Source organism: Archocentrus centrarchus, chromosome 21 (genome assembly GCF_007364275.1).
Source record: "Archocentrus centrarchus isolate MPI-CPG fArcCen1 chromosome 21, fArcCen1, whole genome shotgun sequence".
Lineage (NCBI taxonomy): Eukaryota > Metazoa > Chordata > Actinopteri > Cichliformes > Cichlidae > Archocentrus > Archocentrus centrarchus.
The window spans coordinates 15,218,626-15,240,824 of record NC_044366.1 but is presented as its reverse complement, the minus strand read 5'-3'; the positions used below and the strand labels follow the sequence as shown (position 1 = coordinate 15,240,824).

General features: G+C 41.6%; 2 protein-coding genes across 2 annotated transcripts in view; both read right to left on the bottom strand.

The window, feature by feature from the left end:
- Positions 1-243: 243 nt before the first annotated feature.
- pfkla (phosphofructokinase, liver a) lies at positions 244-12,719 on the bottom strand. The gene is made up of 22 exons (XM_030757918.1): positions 12,454-12,719; positions 11,823-11,896; positions 10,828-10,905; positions 9,279-9,468; positions 8,964-9,129; positions 8,386-8,430; positions 8,174-8,282; positions 7,518-7,616; positions 7,213-7,305; positions 6,979-7,104; positions 6,815-6,879; positions 6,619-6,682; positions 6,377-6,523; positions 6,201-6,271; positions 5,957-6,044; positions 5,720-5,872; positions 4,907-5,071; positions 4,749-4,810; positions 3,509-3,620; positions 1,274-1,373; positions 1,071-1,176; positions 244-996 (listed from the first exon to the last, which is right to left on the bottom strand). Exons 1-22 carry the CDS (start codon positions 12,536-12,538, stop codon positions 849-851), a joined length of 2,346 nt encoding a protein of 781 aa, XP_030613778.1. The 5' UTR covers positions 12,539-12,719; the 3' UTR covers positions 244-848.
- Positions 12,720-18,229: 5,510 nt separating this feature from the next.
- map3k13 (mitogen-activated protein kinase kinase kinase 13) overlaps positions 18,230-22,199 on the bottom strand; it is a 40,141-nt gene continuing 36,171 nt past the window's right edge. Inside the window, exons 13-16 of the mRNA XM_030757983.1 lie at positions 21,407-22,172; positions 21,252-21,322; positions 20,810-21,101; positions 18,230-19,015 (exon numbers count right to left, since the gene is read on the bottom strand). Of these exons, the coding sequence (XP_030613843.1) occupies positions 18,914-19,015; positions 20,810-21,101; positions 21,252-21,322; positions 21,407-22,172 (1,231 nt within the window). The 3' untranslated portion in view covers positions 18,230-18,913. The remainder of the gene's footprint in view (positions 19,016-20,809; positions 21,102-21,251; positions 21,323-21,406; positions 22,173-22,199) is intronic.

The window sequence follows — 22,199 nt, the reverse complement described above, 5'->3', positions numbered from 1 at the left end:
GGCAGAAGCAGTTTTACAGTATTTAAAAATACAAAAGTCACATTCAGACATTCGATGAATTAAATAGACATCACTTGAGTATCTCAAACCAACCAAATAAACATTTAGTGATTCTTATTTATAGGTAATAAAGCATAACCAGCACTCTTTGTTAATAAGCTTCCTTTATCGTATGATTTCTGGCTCAGTCTTTGTTGTGATTTTGGAAAGAAAGCATTCATACCACCCTGCATGCAGTCTGTTTCATAACACACATACAGTAGTTTATCAATAAAATGTTTTGTTTAATGACACTCGTGGCTGTTGAGCAGTAGTTTAAATATACAAAGCCTCACTTGCATCTTGGCACAATGAATAAGAAAACCATAGACAGAATTCCTCATTAAATAAATACTGTTAAAGGATTTCATATACTGAAGCTACTGTGGCACTGATCTGAGATCAGTGCTGGCATTTAGAAAGTCTGTGATCTTTCAGTTTGAGAGGTGGGCATGGAGTAAATGTCCAGCTGCCTTTTGAACCCATATAGTTCGCGCCCTAACCACACAAAAAAATCTGAGCACAAAGCACTCCAGATCATAGCTTCTCTGAGCAAATAGAAGCAAATTTAGTGCAAGTAGGAGCACACAAAATCTGTGCAGTCATCAGTTTATCTGAGGGCAGAGCAAGGGAGTTCAGCATTTTGATGGAAAGCATTAAAATATCTTAATGTGAAAACAAGAAATCAGGTATTCCAAACTGAAAGCCCACACTCTTGAAGAAAGGCTATATATTATAAGTGGTCATGAGAATTAAAAATGAAGGGATAGAGGTTAAAAGGTGCAAAGCAAGCTGTCTTTTTAGAGAGCCTAGAATCCAGTGTCAATGCTGATGGAGCGTCGAGTCACGTGTTCAATCTCCCCTGGGACATACTCGTTGAAGCTGGTTTGGTACTTGGCCAACATTTTTAGCATTGGCCGCAGTTTTAACCACCACTCGTCCTTGGGCATTCGGTGCCTTAGAAAACAAGAGGATACTGATTAATAAACACCACAAGTTAAATACAAATATGTATTTTTTTAATTACTTACTCAAAATCAGTTATTTCCTTCAGTTCGGTGACAGGGGTGAATGAGATGACCTTCCTGTTGAGGCCGATCACACATGCTGTTTCTGGTGAGTTGGCAAACACACGGCCTGGTGGGAAAAAAAAGGCAATCAATACACATCGGATGTTTGAGGCAGGGTTTCTGCACGATTTATCAGTGCCACCTACAACGTACAGTAAACCTACCTTGTCTGTAGTTCTCAGTCAGTTTCTCTGAAAGCCAGTCGATGGCTCTCACACCCAGCTTCGTGCCAAAATTTCTGTCAAAGGGAGAAGGTGCCCCGCCCTAAAGCACAAACCGAGAACAAAACTGTCAGATTACCGAGAACAAAACTGTCAGATTAAGATGTGATTTGCAGTTTACATATTCGTCATGGGCATGACGAATATGACGGGACAGTATACATCTTTAATAACTTGAAAAAAGAAGAGTTGGGTGCACAAGTTTGAATGTAGGTTGGATTTTCTCTAATCCACACGATGTCAAAAGTTTACAAATATATACATACACTCAAATATTTTAAGAAGTGGTGCTGAAAGTTCTACATTTTTTAACTTGACAAGGCTAAGGCCTATTCACTTCTTGTTAGTCATCATGATTGACTACATCTGGTAGTTTCTCTTTGCCAGTGTAAAAAGGATTTGTTTGACAGCATTTATGGGAATGACCCATACTCAGAACAATGAGATAAGGAGCTCAGTGAAGATCTAAGAAGGAGAACTGTAGCATGGAGCCATTTCTAAACAACTGCAGATGGCAATCTACAGTTTAACTGATGGACCGATAACGATGATCATCAGTTCAAACAGTTTTACGCAGGTGTAAGTTATTTGTATACTTTGCCAAGATCTGGAAGAATACCCAAACTGTCACTCTCAGATGAGAAAAAATTGGTTAGGATGATCCACCAAGGCTCAAGCCCGCCATGAACTGGAAACTGCTGGTGAAGCAAGTTTTACATCACAGTGGACTGAGAGGTTGCCAACCAAGAAAGAAGCCATTGCACCAAAATCGATACCTTCAAGCTCAACTTAAATTTTCATCTGTTCACATAAACAAGCCAAATGCCTTCTGGAGGAAAGTTTTATGGTCAGAAGACATAAAGAGTACGTTATTTGGCCACAGTGACAAGAGGGATGTTTGGAGGAGTAAAGATGAGGCTTTCAAAACTAAGAACTCTGCACCAGCTGTCATGCATGGTGATGGTAGCATAATGCTCTGGGTCTGTTTTGCTGCCAGTGGTACTGGGACATTGCACATAGTCAATGGAATAATGAAGGAGGACTGCCTCCTGGAACACATTTGGGAGTCCCAAAAAGACCATGTTCCACACACATTGAAAGTGGTTTTGAAATAGATAAAGTAGGCTATCATTAAACTTCTGGAATGGCCTTCCCAAAGCCCCGACCTTAATGCTACCAATTGCCAAAAAGAGTGGTCGACTATCCAGTGAAGGAAGGAGTGTAAATAAGCTGCACAGTAGACATACCATAAATATAACCATTTAAATAGAACTATAGTATCAAGTAGCATATCACAGTATTAATCTTCACAACAAGGTGAAGGTGTTGAAATAACACTGCACAGGAGACAGAAATAAGACTGCATAGTATAGGGGCAGGGAAATCATGTGATAGATGAGTTACTGGAAAAGAATTTGTGTTTTGGTCTGATGTTTTGTATCTACAGGACCCAGTTGAGGCCGTTAACTGGCGACAGCGAAGGGCACAAAAGAAGGAACTGATAAGCATGCCACACATCCCCCGCTGTACAAGGCAACATCTTGCATATTTTAATAACTGTGTAACAGGGTTGTCGAACCCTGTGTATAAAAAGTGAACCAAGATAGAGAGCAGTGTCAGACTTATGTGACGCTGTGCCGATTGATTGTATTAGGTAGCTCAGACAATTCTGAACCAGAGTACTCTGTAACACTTCGTGTGATGTGTGTGTATTAAACATCTCCTTGATTGTGATCCAGCTTCTGACTAGTGAATCTTTCCCGATTAACGAACACGCAGGGACTCAGAGTGATTCAGGAAGTACGTTTTGTCCCTTCACCAGTCAGAATTATGCCAGAAGCTTGTTGATGGCTACCAAAAGAGTCTGGACAAGGTGCAATTTGCTAAAGGACATTTAACCAAATAGGGGTGCGTGTATACTTTTGACCCTGTGTGGATTACAGAAAATCTAAAATGCAAGCTTGTGCAACCAACTCATTTTTTTATTTGTTTGTTTTGTTTAAGTTATTAAAGATGTATGCTGTACAATCATTCCACCTAGGAAAAAGAACAGCTCAAAGAAATCATTAAAAGCACCAAATTACCGTGACGTTCATGCTCATGGTGAGTGCACGTAAACGTCTGACCACAACTCTGTCGGGTAACTGATATTATTAAGTGTATTTAATGGTTCTATACCTGCTGTAGGTGTCCTAACACATTGACTCTACAGTCAAAGATGCCCTTTGCCTCTGATGAATACAGCCGATGGATGAAATCTGTAGTGTAGTTTTCATGGCATTTTTCATTCCTGTTAGGACAGAGAACGTTATTAAGCAAGGAGTCCCATTATGTTTTGGGCACAACAATGTCTTTCACATTCCAAGCGGACAACTATAAAAACTGCTGTGGCATTTATATAATAATTATCCATCCATTTTTTGCTGCTTATCCGGGACCAGTTTCCGAGGGCTGCAGTCTAAGCAGAGATGTGCACACCTCACTCTACCCACCTGCCTCCTCCAGCTTTTCTGTTAGTTCGCTGACACATTCCCAAGCCAACTGAAAGACATGATCTCTGCAGCGTGTCTTGGGTCTACCCTTGGACCTCCTTCCAGTCCCGAAATACCTCACCTAATGTGTCCAGGAGGCATTCTTTCTGAGCCCCTCCTGAATGACTGCACACTCTTCACACTAATGTCTAAATGATAGCCCAGACACCTTTTGGAGGAAGCTTACTTGTATCCATGGTACAAATACATAAAATCCTGTTAACTTTGGTGTGCTTCAAGCTGAACATATTGTGAAATAATGAGCTCAAAATACTCAATGTACATACTTGCAAACTAAACCTTAGTTGTAATGTACTGATAACATGGCCACCATCAGCATGTGGACACTGTCCTTATGTGTTAGCACACTTGCTGCAGTATTTAGCTTACAAAACTTTGCCAAAGTACAACCTCACAGTCATTTAGCATGGCTACACATCTGTACAGCATACAGTTCATTTGGAAAACACATATAAAATGATAACATGCTAAGATGCTTTCAACAGTTTCTTCAACTGCAGTCGGATGACAAATTAAAGCCTGAGTGTTTCAGTACACTGGATTTACCAACCCTCTAAAACTACTGAAGAGATGGAAACCCTTTCTACCAGAAGACCTTCCTGAGAGCTGTGTAACATGGGGTCTAACTCTCCCATTGGTGTTTGTTTGGGTTCAGATTGGGTGACTGCCAAATTTCTGTGTGATCCGCTTTATTTTTATATTCATCAAACCATTAAGTGACCCATCATGGCCTTAACACATGGATAAAGGATACATGCAGTGACCTCTTCCCTCTAATCCTTTCCCTGTAGCTTTTCCTGAAGCTTTTCTTTTAATTTATCACCTGACTGAACTTTTTTAGAATGACTGTATAAAGTGTTATGTACCTCAGAATTAGACCTCGTTGGACATCCTTCTTCATCTTTTCAGCTAAGTGTTCCACATTTGTCTGCAAACAGTCCGCATCATCAGGAGAAACAATGCTGCAAACATCATAAATAGAAGGAGAAAAAAAAGTATTTTTCTTCCAAGTTCTTTCTTTTACCTTGAGGTCACGGATGTTAATTGGGTCTTCAAAGATGTAGGCGGCATCAGCACCCACCGCTATGCCAGTAGAGGATGCCAGATATCCGCAGTATCCACCCATAGTCTCCACCACAAACACTCGTCTCTTGGTCCCACTGGCAGACTGCTTGATCTTGTCACAACTCTGTAGAAAATTTTCAAATTGGGTCATGAAAAGGAGGTTTACAGCAAGGTTCTGTAAGTGGTTGTTAAAGTGAAAAAAGAGGACTCTAACTCACTCCATAATTAACTCACAGTTTAGAAGCTCGCTGAGTCTAGAAAGAGTAAAACTCCAACAAGAAAGGAGCAGCTTGTAAAGGGAGGAAGGAAGCACCACTACACTCACTGGCCACTTTGTTAGGTATCAGGTTGGCCCCCATTTTTGACTTCAGAACTTAATTCTTCATGTCATAGATTCAACAAGCTGCTGGAAACATTCTGGTCCATTCTGGTCCATGTATAGATTTAGAGAGATAAACTGCACTGTCTTATCTTCCATGCCTTCAAAGTTGGAAGATAACATTTTAACTCTAAATGCTCCTATTTGGTTTATACACAAAATTATATAAAAAGGAAGAAACATTAAAGAAACTCTGTGTTTTAAAGGCCTAATAGGTCAAAGCATTGATTTGGGGAAAAAAAAGAACAACTCATGGGCCAAATGAATAAGACAAATGATTTAAAAGGTAACACTACAAGTAATAACATTTGTACTGAAAGGCAAACAAAAAATACAAAAAAAAAAATTTTAGGGACCTTTTTGTTGGTTAATGTGCAATCTCCTGAGCCCTACCTCCATTGCACAATTGACAGCAGTGTCTGCACCCACACTGAAGAAAGTTCCCGGGACATTGTTGCTAATGGTAGCAGGGATAACAACCATGGGGATGCAGAGCTCATCGTAGTGACCCCGGGCTTCATAGAGCTGCAGCACACCTTGGTACCCCTTTGAAAGTCAAAGAGAGACAGGTAACTTTAACAAGGTAACTTATGACCCGAGTAATTTAGATGTGACACTTGCTTCTTATACCTCGAATCCTCCTATTACAAGCAGAGCTGTGATGTTAAACTTGCTGAGGGTTTCCACAATCTTCTCCAGGTGATTATTGGGAAGAGTCCTGAGGTAGGAAATGAAACAAAAATTTAAAAATCACTTAAAGGTCATCAGTGCTACTTCTTAACAGCTTGTCTAACCTAAGCCAATGCTGCATTAGGTTAAACTAAGATTAGTAAACTGATTCATATCAGTGAAACAAAAGTGTCTTGGCACTCACCGTTTTGTCCCCAGCAGTGAGCTTCCTTGGCCCGTCCATCCAGCCACACTGTGCCATTCCATCTCAAACACCTGCAGACAGACAGGTGGCAGAACAGTTTCCCCTTAAGTCTTCTACAGGTTGCACTGCAACCTGTATGAGAAATCTCCTTCAGCGTGATAAAAACGCAGCCTCACCAATCCACTGGCGAGCCCCAGAAAGCCGTCATTGACACCGTACACCTTGTGTCCACGAGAGAGCCCCGACCTCACTGCCGATCTCACCGCAGCATTCATCCCTGCCGCCGGAGCGCCCACGTTCAGAATAGCAAAAGAGAAGTTGCTCTGAGGAAACATGAGTCAGACACAAAAGAGAACAGTGAGTTTAAATTCTGTGATCATTTCACATCATGTATGTCTACAACTGTCTCCAGACCTACCTTAGTCTGAGCAGGCTTGTGGAAGGCGAGAGTTTTGTAGATATTCCAGTTGTTCTCAAAGCTCCTGAAAGAACATTAGCTTTTTTTGTTTTTTTTTTAAATTGCAATAAAAAAAACACAAACGTATCATTTTGCAAGATAAATGATGAGGTGACATAAATCAAGGAAAAAAAAAAGAATAAATCTAAACTCTCACCCTCCACGCAGCTTAATAGCTTCATCAAATCTCTTCTCATCCATGGCCGTCTGCACCAACTTAGTCTGCAAAGGGTGGTGCAGTAAAACCAGAGCTCAACATCCCACTTTCTGATTTGGTCTGTCCATTACAAATAAATTACAGAAGGCAGGAGAGAGACTCACCATCTCCACACACTCCATCAGAGGCAGGCGGACTGCTTTGTTGCCTGATAGGGCGATGACACAGGCGGGGGTGTCAGGAGTAGCCTCCATCAGAGTAACCACTGCTTCAACACCCAATATGCTGCTCTGAAAACACGTGTTCATATATATTTGTAAGTTTTTTTTTACATGTCCATGATTTATATTACTTCAACCATATGTACAAGTTAATATAAAATATGTTGCCCAGCTTACCAGAATTCGGTCAAATGCTGAGGGAATTCCTCCCCGCTGAACGTGGCCGAGTACCGTCACTCTGGTGTCATAACCCAGCCTTTTCTGAACCAGCTTCAAAACACACATGGAAGCATTTCAGTGTAAAATGCATTTGAACAAACTCTTAACAATACCTGCCACCAAGCAAACTACAACCTACCATGCAGGAGTGGAATAAATAATCTATAAAGCAATGTCTGATATATTCAAATTGTAGTGCTGCATTAAATGTTTGTGAACTGTTGTGGTGTTGAAGGATCACTCATAAGGTCCTTTAGACTTACATCTTTTATATAATTTGAGGAGATGGGCTTGCCATTTATGTCAATGGCTCCTTCTGCGACGATTATGATGTTCAGTCTCGACCCCCCCCTTGTGCGGCTCTGGAGGTAAACAGGTAAATAAGTCAGTGAGTCATTAAGCACAGCCGAGGGCTGCTTTAAAGTCAGGACAACCACCGTCAAAGGAAGACTGCTATTTTCATCTGCAGTAATTTATATCTGTCAGCACGGCTCTGTTTGATTTCAAAAACATGCACAAAGCGGGGAGAGTACACCTCCCTGTACTTCCATATACATACACAGAAAGCTGCAGGTGGCAAAAGCAGTGGCAAGACCCAGTACAGAGCAAGTTTCAATGACAGCAGATATGACACGGATCAAGTCAGACAAAGCATGACAGGAGGAGCTGGGGTGGAGGTGGTTTGCGAAGTGGCTTGCAGATGCAATGACTGTGGGTAGGCCAATGCAGCTTAAATAGCATGCTTAGCATGGCATTAGCAAATTGTCCTGATATCATGGCATTGCTGAACTGACACTATGCTCAATTTGTCTCTTTAAAAACAGGTAAAATTTCTTCTGTGAATACACACAGTTAATGTAAATGCGTATATGCCAAGGGCTAACATATAGTACAGTCTGGACTTGTTTCTGTGTCTTACCCCTTGTAGACGGGCACACAAATGTTCTTCCCAGCCCTCCTGAGGTGGAGCCTCTGGAATAAAGACCCAATCTGCTCCAGATGCCAGACCTGAGACTAAGGCCAAATACCTAGAGCCATAACATAGAATAAAATGACAGTAATGCATAATAATAAATGTATGCAATGGCAATGCATAAGGGATAGGAAAATGGGTCAAAATGCAGCTCTCACCCGCAGTGCCGTCCCATTACTTCCAAAACAAATGCACGCTGGTGGCTGTAGGAAGCACAAAACAGTTACAGTGAGGACCTTGTGCACCAACTAAGTGAGCAAACACACAAAGAACATGCTGGTGTATGAGAAGGCAAGTCTGGGCAAGATGAAAGTCATGCCAAAAAGGCTTGAATGGTGCAGAGGGCCACATTCCATTAAGAGTTAATCATTCACTGCAAAGGTATAAGTCTGAGAGGGCTGAGATGTGTGCTTAATCATTATCGTTACTGCATGTCCAAAGAAATTGTTCACTAAAAAACGACGGCAAATTCTCACATCTGATAAACTGCAATCACAGAATGTTTGGCAGTATTTAATTACCAAAATGGCTGCTGACTAGTCTTCTCTGGATCTACTTGCAGTACATCTTTACAACCACAAATTTTCTCCAGTGAAGTACCACTGTGTTGCATTGTAGTGTGCTCGACACATCTTCTTTTCTGCAACTCATTTACTTCTAATTCCAGTGACCTCATTCCAGTTACTCTGATGAAACACCAGCAGCTGTCACTGTTTAGTATTACACAGCAGCTCACCTCTGTGCAGTGGTCGTTATGGCGTCGATTATCTCCATGATGCGGTGCAGCGCAGAGTCGGCTCCGATGGTCATGTCAGTGCCGCAGAAGTCGTTGTCTATGGAGCCGACGAGCCCCACGATGTTCAGGTTGTTATGCTGCTTAGCCATAGTGTCTGTGATCCTTCCTGAAGTAACACAAACACACAAGTACTGACATTAAATGAAGCAGTTTCCATATCCAAGGCAAAAAAAAAAACTATTTCACCAGTGAATAACTTTTCACTTCCCCCTATTTTTTCTGATATGTACTTTTTATTTCTGGAGAAACCCTCACCTTTCTTTAAGAGTTCATCCAGCAGACTGCTCCACTCATTGCGGAAGATGTTGGCTCCAGTAAGGCTGCCGTCACCACCACACACGCACAGGTTGGTGATGCCTTTTTTCACCAGGTTGAAGGCAGCAGCAACCCTGCCCTCATGTGTCATGAAGGCCTTGCAGCGGGCGCTGCCTATCACGGTGCCACCCTGCAGCAGAGATGTAATTTAGTCAAAAACCAAATGAAGGAGGACAGGATATTTTAATCAGACACTTTATGATCAGTGAGATTCATACAGCAGCGGTTCCCAATTTTTGGTGGCTACAAATTTAAACAACTGTTTTTGAAATAATTAGATTTCCTCCAATGAAACAGTCTGGACTTCTTTTTGTTTCTTGAAGACGTTTCACCTCTCATCCAAAAGGCTTCTGCAGTTCTCAACCAAATGGTGGAGAGACCCAGGCATTTAAACCCCGGTGGGCATAGTCCCCTGGAGGTGGAGATTACTATGACCTGGATGACTGAGAATCTACACAGACAGTTCTCAAAATGCATAATACACATATACCCAGAGACAAGGCCTTGCACAACAATAGAAGGCTGGGAACCACTGGTGCACACAAACTAGACTTATCTGAAAAAAGGATATTCTGGCAGTTACTGCCTTGCATTGTAAGCCTCAGCTAACCGTTATTCAGCATATTAATGTTTGGACAGTAAAGCTGATTCAAACATCACATAAAATTGTATCAGAGAGAGCAAGCAATGCTTCAAATCTAAAACATGTATGCTTCTTTCACATTTTCAAACACATTTTATCTACAGTTACTACAGTTTCAAGGCGGGCACTTCATCCTTGGGTCCAAATGAATGTTTGTGCCACACTTGAAAAAAAATTAATGGAAATCATTCTTGATTTGAATCAAGGCATAAGACCACATAAAAATAAACAGCACACGCTCTGCTGAATAAATTCAAGAAAACTTAAAAATAACAACAGTGGAGCCGCTTTAAAATTTACTCTGAATAGTGCAGCCTGCATCTGATTAGGCTAAAAGCGCATGCAGCAAAGCTCCTTACCAGGTTATAAGCAGTAATAGGAAGAGAAGAGATGAGGAGACATGGATGAAAAAATAAGAGTAAAACTATTAAAAAAAAAATAGAGAGAAATAGAGAGAAAGAAAGATTTAAACTCAGAGAAACAACAGCAAAATTTCAACTTATTAACTTATCAACTTTTACACATAAGCCACATGAATTTTTAAGGAAGTCCTTAAGGGTCCTGGAGATAGCAAAAATAGGGAACTGAATATTAATTTGTGAAAGTAGTATTTCTGTGCCCCTTGAGGCCCTCCATAAATGTAACTAGTAAAATCCATGATGGCTGAATTTGGCTGCTTCAGTTTCTGTGACCTGTATGGGATGGTGGCTCAGTGTCACACTGCCCATGTTTACAGAGATGCTTGTAAGAAATGGTCTACTCTTTGTAGCACAAGTGCTTTTAATTTTGTGTTGAAAATGGCCTCTTATAACAGCTACCATTAACCAGAGTACTATTTTAACCTACCAGCTGGATAATGTCAGTCACACTGTGCCAGTTGGCCAGTTTGATGTTGTCTCCCCCATCCACCAGGCCCTGGTAACCCTGAAGAGATGAGATAATTATGCAGGGCAGTCAAGTAAGAACTAAAACAATCTCAGTGTGTTCATAAATTATATGTAAAAGATGGACACAGTCAGAATAACACCACATACTAAATGTACTTTTCACTGCTCCTTTATCTCCCAAGGATTCACCACATTGCATCACTGCACAGCATTTTTATTCCTTGTCCTCTTGTCCCACATCTTTTGACTGGTTCTGCAGGATATTTTCAGTTTTCGAAAGGCTGGAATTTTACTCAATGCATATGAATTTTTATAGTCAAATAAAAGTTAGCCTGTCTAATGCTATGCCCATCAGTGAAAGTTACAAGTTACCAAAAAGTCACAAGCTTTGCAGATTTTTGCAAATATGATAGTATGGCTCAGGTATGGCTAAAATAGTTCCTAGATCCTAGATTGGATCACCTGGAGGGATGTTCTTTTCTGCTGTGATTGGTTGTTGTGTTGTCATACAGAGAAGCTGGCCAACTTAATGGTCAGTTCTTTGTTGTTAAATTAATTAGGATCCTGCTCTTAGCTGCAGATAAACCAGCTCAAAACTAAATGTGCTAACAGTGAGAAGTTATAAGCTGAGAAGTTATCCTGCCTGAGAAACACGGCAGGGCGGTGGTTTAGATAGCCACGCCCTAAATCATATCCCTGCCACATGGTAAAAATAATATTCTGAATGGGACCATAATTTGTAAAATTAAATACAGCATTCATAATTCATTAGAAGTGACTATAAACTTATCGGGAAAGCTACTTTATGAGTTATTATTTTATAGGACTCTTCAGACGAGTCGCCCCCTGCTGGGCACAAATGGAAGAAAATGGATGGATGGATGTCATACTTGGAGGCAGCACCTCCATCTCCATTGCCCTTTTTAAATTTTTAATGCAAAGAGGGTGACATACCTCATAAATGAGATAGACCTTGGCCCCCACATAAATGCCCATTCTGGTCACAGCTCGGACAGCAGCATTCATCCCTGGGTCAAGGACAAAAGCGTTAGATCTTCCTCTTGAGTCTTTGCACACAGGCTGTTGCATCACAGCTCTGCATGGGGCAATTAAACGGTAAGGAAGGTATGATTTCACTATCGGTTATCTGCTCAGACCACCGCGATAGTGAGCGAAAGGCTTTGATTAGTCAGACACTGGCACACGATATGAGTTCAAAGGGGTGCAAGAAGTGTCTGATCTTTTATACACTGTAAAAACAGCAATGACAGAAGTTTTACACCTGAAATACTTTAAATGCTACTATAATTGCGCATTTGAAAGTACTGCTATGCCACAACAGTGCATTATATTGGACTGGATTATAATTACCAATACATTATTGCAAACACCACTTTACTGCTGCAGCAGGTTAACGTGTACAAATATACATATAAACGCGTAGTTACTGTATGACCTTTGATCCCTGATCGCACATTATCCAGCTGTTATTCTGAGCTGACCGTCAGCTCTCGACCCGCCAGCATGTATCCACACACAAATATGGATTAATATCTATACATGTATATTTGAGTTTTGAGGTCACCTTGTGCATCTCCACCGCTGGTCAACACTGCCATGGCCCGACCAGCGCACGTCATCTTCAGCTTCTCCAAGTCCATCAAAGACATTTTTAATCTCTTCTCCTCACAGCTATAAAAAAATGACACTTAAAAAATAATCAAAAAGAAAATCCGTGGGAGGTAAAATCAGCTCTTCGAGTCTTGATTTGAGTGAATCCGGCTGTGCCTTCCCTGTTTTCTTCAGCAGATCGTTAACTTCTAGCAGAAACACCCACAGGGTGAGTATGCAGTTGGGGGTGCTTGCTCTATTCATCCGCTCCGCCCGGAGCTGCAGTTTTTCTCCTTTCGTTGGTCTTTCAGAAACTCCACCTACTCGCTGAGCCCTGTGTGTTGTAACCGAAGGAAATGTTATCAGCACGTACAGCACGGGCAGGTATTCATACCGGAACAAGGCGCAACCAATGGAATAATACAGCAGAAGCTTGCATGTAAATGCAACGGAGAACCTATAGACTAAATCTGAAGACGATATTATATGAACTTTGGGTGTACTGTTGCATTTTATGTCCAGCGTTGTTACATAAATAGGCTGGAGAAAAGCTAGGTTAAAGGGAACACAGCGACAGTTTACAGTGAAAAATACACAAACTTCTGGCTGTATTAAAGTATACAGTAGCCTCCGAAGCCCTACACTACTGTGCAAAAGTTTTGAGTATCACCTTATTTATTTATTTATCATTATTTAGCTTCCATGCTTTCTTATAATGCTTCAAAGTGATATTGAGCAATAGCTTGACAGACTTTCAGAAAGCATCCAGGTGGGTTTTTTTTTTTTGTTTGTTTGTTTTTTTGGACACTGGCTGCTTTTTCACTCATATTCAGTCCACTACACCTGACTCATTTCAGAGTATTTTTTAAGCCACTAAACACTGGCCTATGAAACACACAAGCCTAAAAAAGGCACTCTACTCAAAGGATGAACCAATGTTGCTTTTAACATGTCAGACAACTTAGCAAAGGACCAAATTTAAATTGTATCTTGTTACAAAATCGTTAATATTGACAATCGACAGTATCATTTGTTCCCATTTTTTTAGTCAAATCTACAAAAAAGATAACAGTTTGACAGGTATTTTGTTGTATTTTTGCACCAACAAGGTCACTTGTTGGAAAACTTTAAAAAAATGTGGATAAAATGGGCAAGTGGAGGACAAATAAAGGAAGATAAACAGAATCTGAAAGTCATGTTCATGTGGCCCTTTAGCTGATTCAGCTACAGTTTGTTGAAGCCTCGTCAGAAATGGTCTCACTGGAAGGGTGGCTGTCAATAAGGAAGGGAAACAGGAACAAAAGGTAAAAACTTTGGTTCAATGGTCAGTATGTAATGAGGAGGTCAGGTGTGCGGTACAGTTAAATGCAGTTAAAGCATACCTGGATGGAAAAACAAAGTCATGGCTGGGCTGCCCCGGAGCCTGGACCTCAACATTACTGAAGCAGTGTGGGATCATCTCGACAGAAGAGGGAATGAAGCGTGGAGAACGATTTCTGAAGAAAATTCAAAGGAATGACCAGAAAGCTGCCTCAGAGAGTTCAGGCTGTGCTGAAGAATAAAGGTGGTCATACCAAATAAAGATTATGTTATTGTTAAACTAATATAGGACTGAAAATAATGAGCAACATTAAACTCTCACTGCAATTGCTGCCCCATGCAAGGTGAAAAAGAAGTGAAGAAGGAACACAACAATGGAAAGGGGACATGAAGTAAGGTTTGAGAAAAAAAAAGTTAATCTACAGTGTGTATTTGCTTGTTTTTTTAAAATATATACATTTACAATGAGTTTATGTTTAATTACATTTGTCTGTTGCCAACAAACAATCTGAACTCTTCTTTATTTGTGTTTAAACAGGCAGGTCCCATTTTCCTGGTAAAATGTAAAGAAATGAGGGGTGGCTTTTGCACAGCTCTGTACACACATGACAAAACAAAAATATCAAATATATTAAAAGAAGGACCCCAGAGTAGGGGACAAACAAAAGAGTCAGATCACAAAGTTTTGGGTACAGTACATCAGCATTTATTCCATGCAGTTGTTTGCTCTGATTTTATTCTCCCAGATACTCATTGCACTGTACACTGGATAATACAGGAAACTGACAGGATTGGTTGATCATAATGCCTTTCAACAGGAAAGAGGATTGGAAATGAGAGTAACAAATTAACAGGTTCCGATAACAGGCAACAGGATGTCCACGGTTAGAGAGACAATTTCACAGAAATTCAGATGTAAGTATTTTCATTAAAAATGAGAGGAAGAGGGTCACTGGAGACGTGCAGAAGTCGGCATCACGCCTGCCTCTGGACTCAACGCCTCATTTACTCTGCGGAGACAGCCCACTGACTGACCTACGATTGGAAGTGGTTCCTAACAGCCTAAGATGACATAATTACTGCTGTAAAGTCTGCTAATTCAAAACTAATGACAAATGGTCCCCTGCAGGGTCACATGACATGACAATGCTTTTGTTCTACCATACAAACAAATACTGTCCTCTTCCCGTACCAATTCATTGTGCTTCCTTTAAATAATACTTTCCAGGAGAGAAGTCGTAGGTCGTGACATTTCTGAAGCTGCCTGAAATTAAAAAGAACACTACTCCTTACCAGTCATCCAAAATAAATTAAATTCAACAATCATGTAGGCCAGCTACAAAGAAAAAAAAAGATCAAAATTAAATGAAAACTACACAACAATCATACTTCACAGGATATACGCCAGAAAGATAATGTTATTATTAACAGCTTGATCGGATTACCCCGTCATTACAATACACTGGGTTATTTCACAAGTGCGTAAACAAGAGTGAAGGAGGAGGCTCGAGGAAAGGCAGCAGCTGTTTTCGGCAGAAGGTGCGAGCCTTTCCAAAGCTGTCAAGCAAAAGGTAGATCATCCATCAGCGTTAGATTCACCTTGTGCTGCTTGGGTTTACAGCTCACATCCTCCTGTAGTGTTCAATACTGATGTAGGACAGTTTAAAGAGTTTCCTGCTCAACCAGTCCGCTGGTCATCAAGCTCGAGGCTTTGCCAGAACTGTGCAATGAGAGAGAGAGAGAGAGAGAGGGGCGATGCTGGGCCACTTGACATTTACACATGTTTATGTACAGGGGTAACACTGAGATGAGGTCGCTGAAAACCAAGAGCAGCCTGATGCTCCATGGCCTCGTCTCTGGCTTATGTTCCTTTACGCAGAATCTCAGCCGTCTGCACACGCCTGAAGCGACGGCTTGACATCATTATCGCAAAACTCAACCCTGGCTGACTGTTTTTCAACTTCAAGATCAGATCAGTGAGGATGATGACAAATGGAGCTTATTACAAACAAAACAAAACAAAAAGAACAAAAAAACAAACAAACAAACAAAAAAAAAAACAGAGCTCTCTCACAGATGCAGTATCCCTTTTCACGGACAACCAGAGGGGAGGAAAAAAAGTAATATTGCTCTAGATAATCACAGGGAACATCAGATAAATTATCTTGACCAGAAAAAGATGATGGAACCAGGGCATTTACATAACTCAAGCCAAAATAAATATGTCACCATCTAGTGGACGCCCATATATTGTTCTTGCTTGCACTTGGCAACAAAACCTGAGCATCAAAGCAGCAAAGACATGGTCACAAAAATGGGGCATTTTAACAGCTATGTTGAGAAAGTTAAATTCTAGATTAAACTGTTCCTGTTAGATGAAACATGAAACCTGCTGTTGTAACTGACGAATGTTCAGGAGAAAAATACTGAGAAATGTAGCTCTGTAATAATGAGATTTTTATGCATTTCTATGGGAGTTTTTATGGGTACGGCTGGTCTTAAACATCAACAAACACAAGGAGTGCATCACCATCTTATCTTACTGAGTGTGGACTGTCACAACTGCGAGGAGTGGACCACTTTTTCAGTTTTTGTTAATAAAGAAAGCATTTTCCTTGAAGGCTTTTTCTCATACTTTTTTTTTTGTTAAAAAAAAAAAATGCAGAGTTCAAAAAGCAGGCCTGCATATTTGAGCGAATTGGAAGTCTTTCAAAATAAGTGACGTGTTAAACATCTCACCATTACACAAATATTTTGAAACCAACTGTGGTATGTGCTAAAAGTAGCAAAAAAATAAATAAAAACCCTTAAGTTTGATATATATATATATAAAACCTCTAAATTGGCCATAGGTGTGAACGTGAGCGTGAATCTATGTCTTAACCCTGGGACAGACTGCTGAAATGCTGACCTGTCCGGGGTGTACCCTGCCTTTTGCCCTGTGACAGTTGGGATAAGCTCTAGCGCCCCACACGACCCTGAATTGGATAAGTGGAAGAAAATGGATATATGGATGGATGTAAATTTGAGCCCTTGAAAACTGAACTTTTGATATATTTTTTCCAACTCCTGACTACACTTTGCAACATGCACTAAGTATCGCAAGTCATTAAGAAGAAATGTACCATTTAGTTTTTGTTTTTCTAGCCTTGGATCATAAATAAATATACATGGATTTAGGTAGGCAAATGTGCTGGTGTTTGAAACACAAAAAAAAAGTGGAGGACATTAGTTAAGCAGAATATGACCCTACAGAAAAACATGGAAACTCACAGTCATAGAGCTACATTTCTCTAACAGTAATTAAAAAAAAAAAAAAAGAATTCTTATTTTAGTCCATCTGCTCCTTAGGTTGATACATGTGATCAAAGAAACCTATATTTACATATGTTTTGTGAAAAGCGATTAATCAAGCAACTCTTTGGGACTATATAAAGAAGTATGCTAAGAAAACCCTCATACTTTTATTTAAAAGTTTCTCTGGATCAGAGCCAATTTCAGCTCCAATTTTAAGTGCTGTAAAGAAAATTTAAAAATCCCACTCTGGACTTTAAAAAAAAAAAAAAAATTCGCCTCTATAAGTAGCTCTCCTCCAGCTACCAGTCGCTGTGCTTGTGTCTAGCCAGCTAGACATCCCAGATCCTGAACAAGCAACTTCTTTCTCACGTGTGCTGAACTGTTATTGCTGTTATAATCATCGTTTTGGACATTGGTATAATCCACCCTGCTAGAAAATGGTCTGTGGAACAATGCCAAAGCTTGAGATTTCAAGAAATGGGATACTGCACCTGGATTGCTTTTTCTCCACATCACATTAAAGTCTGTTACAGCAATAAAAGGTTGAACATCAAGGCTACCTGTAAGACCTTTTCAAATATTCCTGCATGGTCCGTAATATGTGCCATTCAAAAAAACAAAAACATTACTTCATATAATTGGTCCGGTCCAGTTTCACAGTCCTTGAACAATCCTGAGATGAGACTTGAAACTGTAATGTCTAATGGAAAGGGCTTTATCTTGTCACGCACATACACACTCATTCACTCACTCACACACAGACAACTCCCTCAGTAACTCTGCCTGTGACATCTGATTGCTGATGACGATGGCATGTCTTTAAGAGAAGGACGAGCAGAGTCAGAGAGGAAGAGTCTCTTGAATTTTTTTTCCCCCTTAGCTGTCGGCCGCGTCGTTATCTCTGATGCTCTGTCCACTTCGTGCAGTCTTGGGGCAGCGCTTGTATTTTGCGAGCTGCATAAGCATGCTTCGACAGCTACGTGGAGGGTGGGGGGGTCCCGATGAACAGACACATCCGGTGGTTTCAGGGAGGGAGAAAATCCAGTTGCGAGGCAGGTTGTTCATGCTGGTGTTCACAATGTTTTCCATGAGCTCCTGGTTCCCCACGTTAGTCACAGTGGGGGGGTGGGGGTGGGGGGTGGGGGTGGGGTGGAAGCGAAGGAGCTGGGGTACTGGGATTTGATACTGTAAACTCATGATAAAGCAGGTTGGTCAGGCTGCAGCTGTTTGGAGATTTCTGTCCACAACAGTGAGATGTTGAAAGCAACTGCAGCAAGATAATGACTTGCAGTGATGCTTATTTTCTGTCAGTCACCTGAGAGGCCAACTATTGCAGTTATGCATCTCCCCACTGATAGCTGTCAATCTCAGATGGATAAATCCTCATCATCATCGTCATCATCATCATCTACACTTTCATCCAGTCCTGGTCTCCCTCCATCACATAGTAAACCCATGCTTGGGCTCAAAATGTCTTTTTTCCTCTGGGCAGATCAGAAAAATTACATAGTTCCTGAATTTTCCTTCAAAATTCAGACAAAAATAAATTATGAATGTTAAACTATTTACTGTACATTACCATTCAAAAGGGAATCCCTGCAATGGGTTGCCTGAATGCTGTGCTAGATGAACGGGAATTGGGGTGGGTTTAAGGAGGTAGGGGAAAAGGAGGTGGTCATGTGGGGGGAGATTACATGGGACATTGCTATAGGGAGCTTTGTTTACAATGTTTGTCCTCTTATTGCTGAATTTTCTGCAGAGCAGAGAGGGACGTGATGGCCTCCAGGCAGGAACGGCGCTGAGCCCTTGGGCAGGTTTCACCACGAGGAAGGAGCCCCGACTTTGTTGTTTCTAATAGTGGCATCGGAGCACTCCGCTTCTGACGAATCACAGTCTGAATCCCCAAACTGAAGTGGATTCTGAGAGAAAAATCGGAAGAAAAAAAAAAACAGAGGAACATTAAGAAAGACCCAGCATCAGGGATGATTTACCATGTCTTATTGACTCAAAGATGCTGTTTATCTGTATGTGCATTTTTTTTAATTCTGTGTGATGCAGTAAATAAAATAAACATATATTATTGTTTCCTATAACCCAGAATAAATAATGGCTTTGTTATGAACCATATGTATATTAGAGTGGACCTAGTACGCATCTCCTCATTTTCTGCCATACATATACAATCTCTGGTCACTTTATTAGGTACACTTGCCAATCACATGGCAGCAACTCAATAGGCATGTAGACAGTGTCAAGACGACCTATTGAAGTTCAAACCAAGCATCAATATGGGGAAGAAAGGTGATTTAAGTGACTCTAAATGTAGCATGACTGCTAGTGTTAGATGGGATGGTCTTATTTCAGAAGTTGCTCATCTATGGGGATTTTCCCATAAAACCATCTCTAGAGTTTACAGAGATGGTTGTAAAAAGAGAAAATATCCAGTGAGTGGCAGTTTTCCTGCTGAAAATCCCTTGTTGATGCCAGAGGTCAAAGGAGAATGGCTAGACTGCTTCGAGCTGATAGGAAGGACAAAGCAACTCAACTAACCACTCATTACAGCTAAGGTACGCAGAAGAGCATCTCTGAATGCACAACATGTCTAACCTTGAAGCAGATAGGCTACAGCAGCAGAAGACCACACAGGCTATCAATTCACATGGGCTCACCAGAATTGGACAATAGAAGACTGGAAAAACTTTGCCTAGTCTGATGAGTCTCAATTTCTGCTGCCACATTCATATTGTAGGATCAGAGCTTAGAGTAAACAACATGAAAGCGTGGATCCATCCTCCCTTGTATCAATGGTTCAGGCTGCTGGTGATGGTGTAAATCTGAGGAATGTTTCCAGAATTTTGTTGAATCTGTGCCACGAGGAATTAAGGCAATTTTGAAGGTAAAAGGGGGCCCCAACCTGGTTCTTGCAAGGTGTACCTAATGAAGTGGTCAGTGAGCGTATACTGTCACAGTGGTGGACACTCACATTAGACATGACCAAAGTTTCGAATAAGGTCAGTATGGACTCATTATGCTCAAATAACCCCTGTGCCTTAAAAACTGAGGCTTCAGACTGCTCTAAACACTGTTTTAAACAAATGTTTCTTCTCCTGGTCCTGTATGAAGTCAAAGCCAATCAGAAGAATATTACCTTAAAGGGGGAGCAGCCAAAACCACTTGTTTCACACAGAGGATGAACTGAGGAGATGCACCAACAGCTTTTTTTTTTTTAAACTGCGAATCACTCAAAGCTACTCTGGCAGAGTTCAAAGATAAAAATACAGAGTGAGAAATGAGCACATTCTGTCTCCTTTAATCAAATAAATTAAACATCAAAGGGAAATGTTCTAGTGCCCTACATACAAATATAGTGTGTTTATCTGTAGTGATAGAGCAAAGGCTTCCCTTTTTGTATGATGTGCATACTGGCATGTTATTTCAGTCTATATGTAGAATACCAATGGTCTAAAGCATCTGAGAGCCTTTATTTAGGCACAGCAGTGCTTCCAGCTAAAAGCTCATATCTACTTGCTAAACCCACTTCGATTAAATAGCCGCTCATGGTGGTGGTGGAGGAAAGGTTAGGACACCATCACAGTTAGAAGAACACATGGTCTGGAATCACGTATGCCTTTTTAAAATAAACTGTCTGGACTAAAGCAGTGGAACTTGCCACCACTTGAGCCACATCTGCATAGAGATTCATGCAAACTGACCTCGTAGCTGTGTTCATCAGAGCACAGTTTTCCCAGCGAGATCTGTGTCTTCACCCTGCGGACAGCACATTCCTTGTCAGAGAGGCCGTCTGACTGGGTGGAGATGTCGATGGGGATGTCCGGAGTGTGCGACAGCAGCTCGTCCAGGTGCTCCTCCTGACTGGCGCTCAGCCTGTCCAGGGGTCCGCTGTGCGAGTGGTCACTGGTGTTTCCTTCCTCTCCATCAGACACTGACAGATTCTCTGAACTGAAAGTGGAGTAGGACTGGAAACTGCTCATACAGCGATGAGGTCTGTGAGGGAGACAGGAAAAAAATAAAAAGCTGACTTCAATCAGCAGTCTCTTTTGAAAATGGTTGCTACTTGATGTGGTAAAGATCATTTTCTTTTGTTGCATCACAATAAAAGCCCATCTGCAAACTAAATGACCATCTGTATTTCACCTCTGTCTCCTTGGAAACTCCACTTCACTATCCACCTCTCCCTCCTCTTCTTCAGATGACTCATCACCACCCTGAAAGAGAAGCAGTTACAGCTTTTAATCCCACACAAGCACATGCCACATATTCATGGGTATAAAGCCACCAGCTCTGCTCACCTTCCTGAGTGGTCTGAGAGTGCGGGGCAGTGCAGAGGGCAGTGTGTGTGCGTGCTGGGATGCATCCTGTTCCTGTGGCTCTGTCTTCTTTGAGTTCTCTCCATCCAAGACTGCGTCTTTGTTGTGTGCCCCCAGAGAAGACTGGGTGCCCTCTTGGGTGTTGAGCAGCGAGTAGTGTGACAGCTCTGGGTGGCTTGATGTGGGAGGGGTCTCCTGACAGTGTAGGCAGCCAGGGAAGGGATGAGCCTGGCAGCAGGGACATAAAGTACCAGCACCAGCGCCTGATACAGGGTTGGAGCTGGTGGATGAAGTCCGCTGTCGCGTATCTGCATCTACAGCAGTGGAAATGAGGTCAGGACTGGAGCCAGAAACGCGGCGCTGCATGTGGTCAGTTTGAGGGCTACGGAGAGCGGCAGCAGGGCCAAAATATCGCAGGTTGTTGGCACAGTTGACGACGGCCTCTTCACGGCCTTTCAAGGGGAGAAAGTTCCCCTCCATTTGTGGAGGTGGGTGGTGGTGGTGGTGGTGATGATGATGGTGGATTGGTTGCTCCTGGAGAGACTGGGTGTCTTCTGGTGCCCCAGCAACAGGCTTCAGCACAGCGGAGAACTCGTTGTGGCTTCCTTTGCTGTTGGCGCGGCGGTGACGAGGCTTGCTTCGATAACGGGCTTTGCCAGGAGGTGTGGAGACCTTTGGGCTTGCAGACAGTGAGGGGGACGGGAGAGGGTCTACGCTGGGGATGCCATCAGAACGAAGCAAGTCTGGCCTGGAAAATGTGAATTTCATTGTATTG

Excerpts from the sequence above, each read along its gene's own strand:
- pfkla (XM_030757918.1), bottom strand. The coding sequence starts at position 12,538 with ATGTCTTTGATGGACTTGGAGAAGCTGAAGATGACGTGCGCTGGTCGG. Across the intron at positions 9,130-9,278 it reads GGATGAACTCTTAAAGAAAG|GAAGGATCACAGACACTATG; the intron begins GTGAGGGTTTCT and ends GTGTTACTTCAG. Across the intron at positions 6,524-6,618 it reads ACAAGCCTGCTCAGACTAAG|AGCAACTTCTCTTTTGCTAT; the intron begins GTAGGTCTGGAG and ends ATGTTTCCTCAG.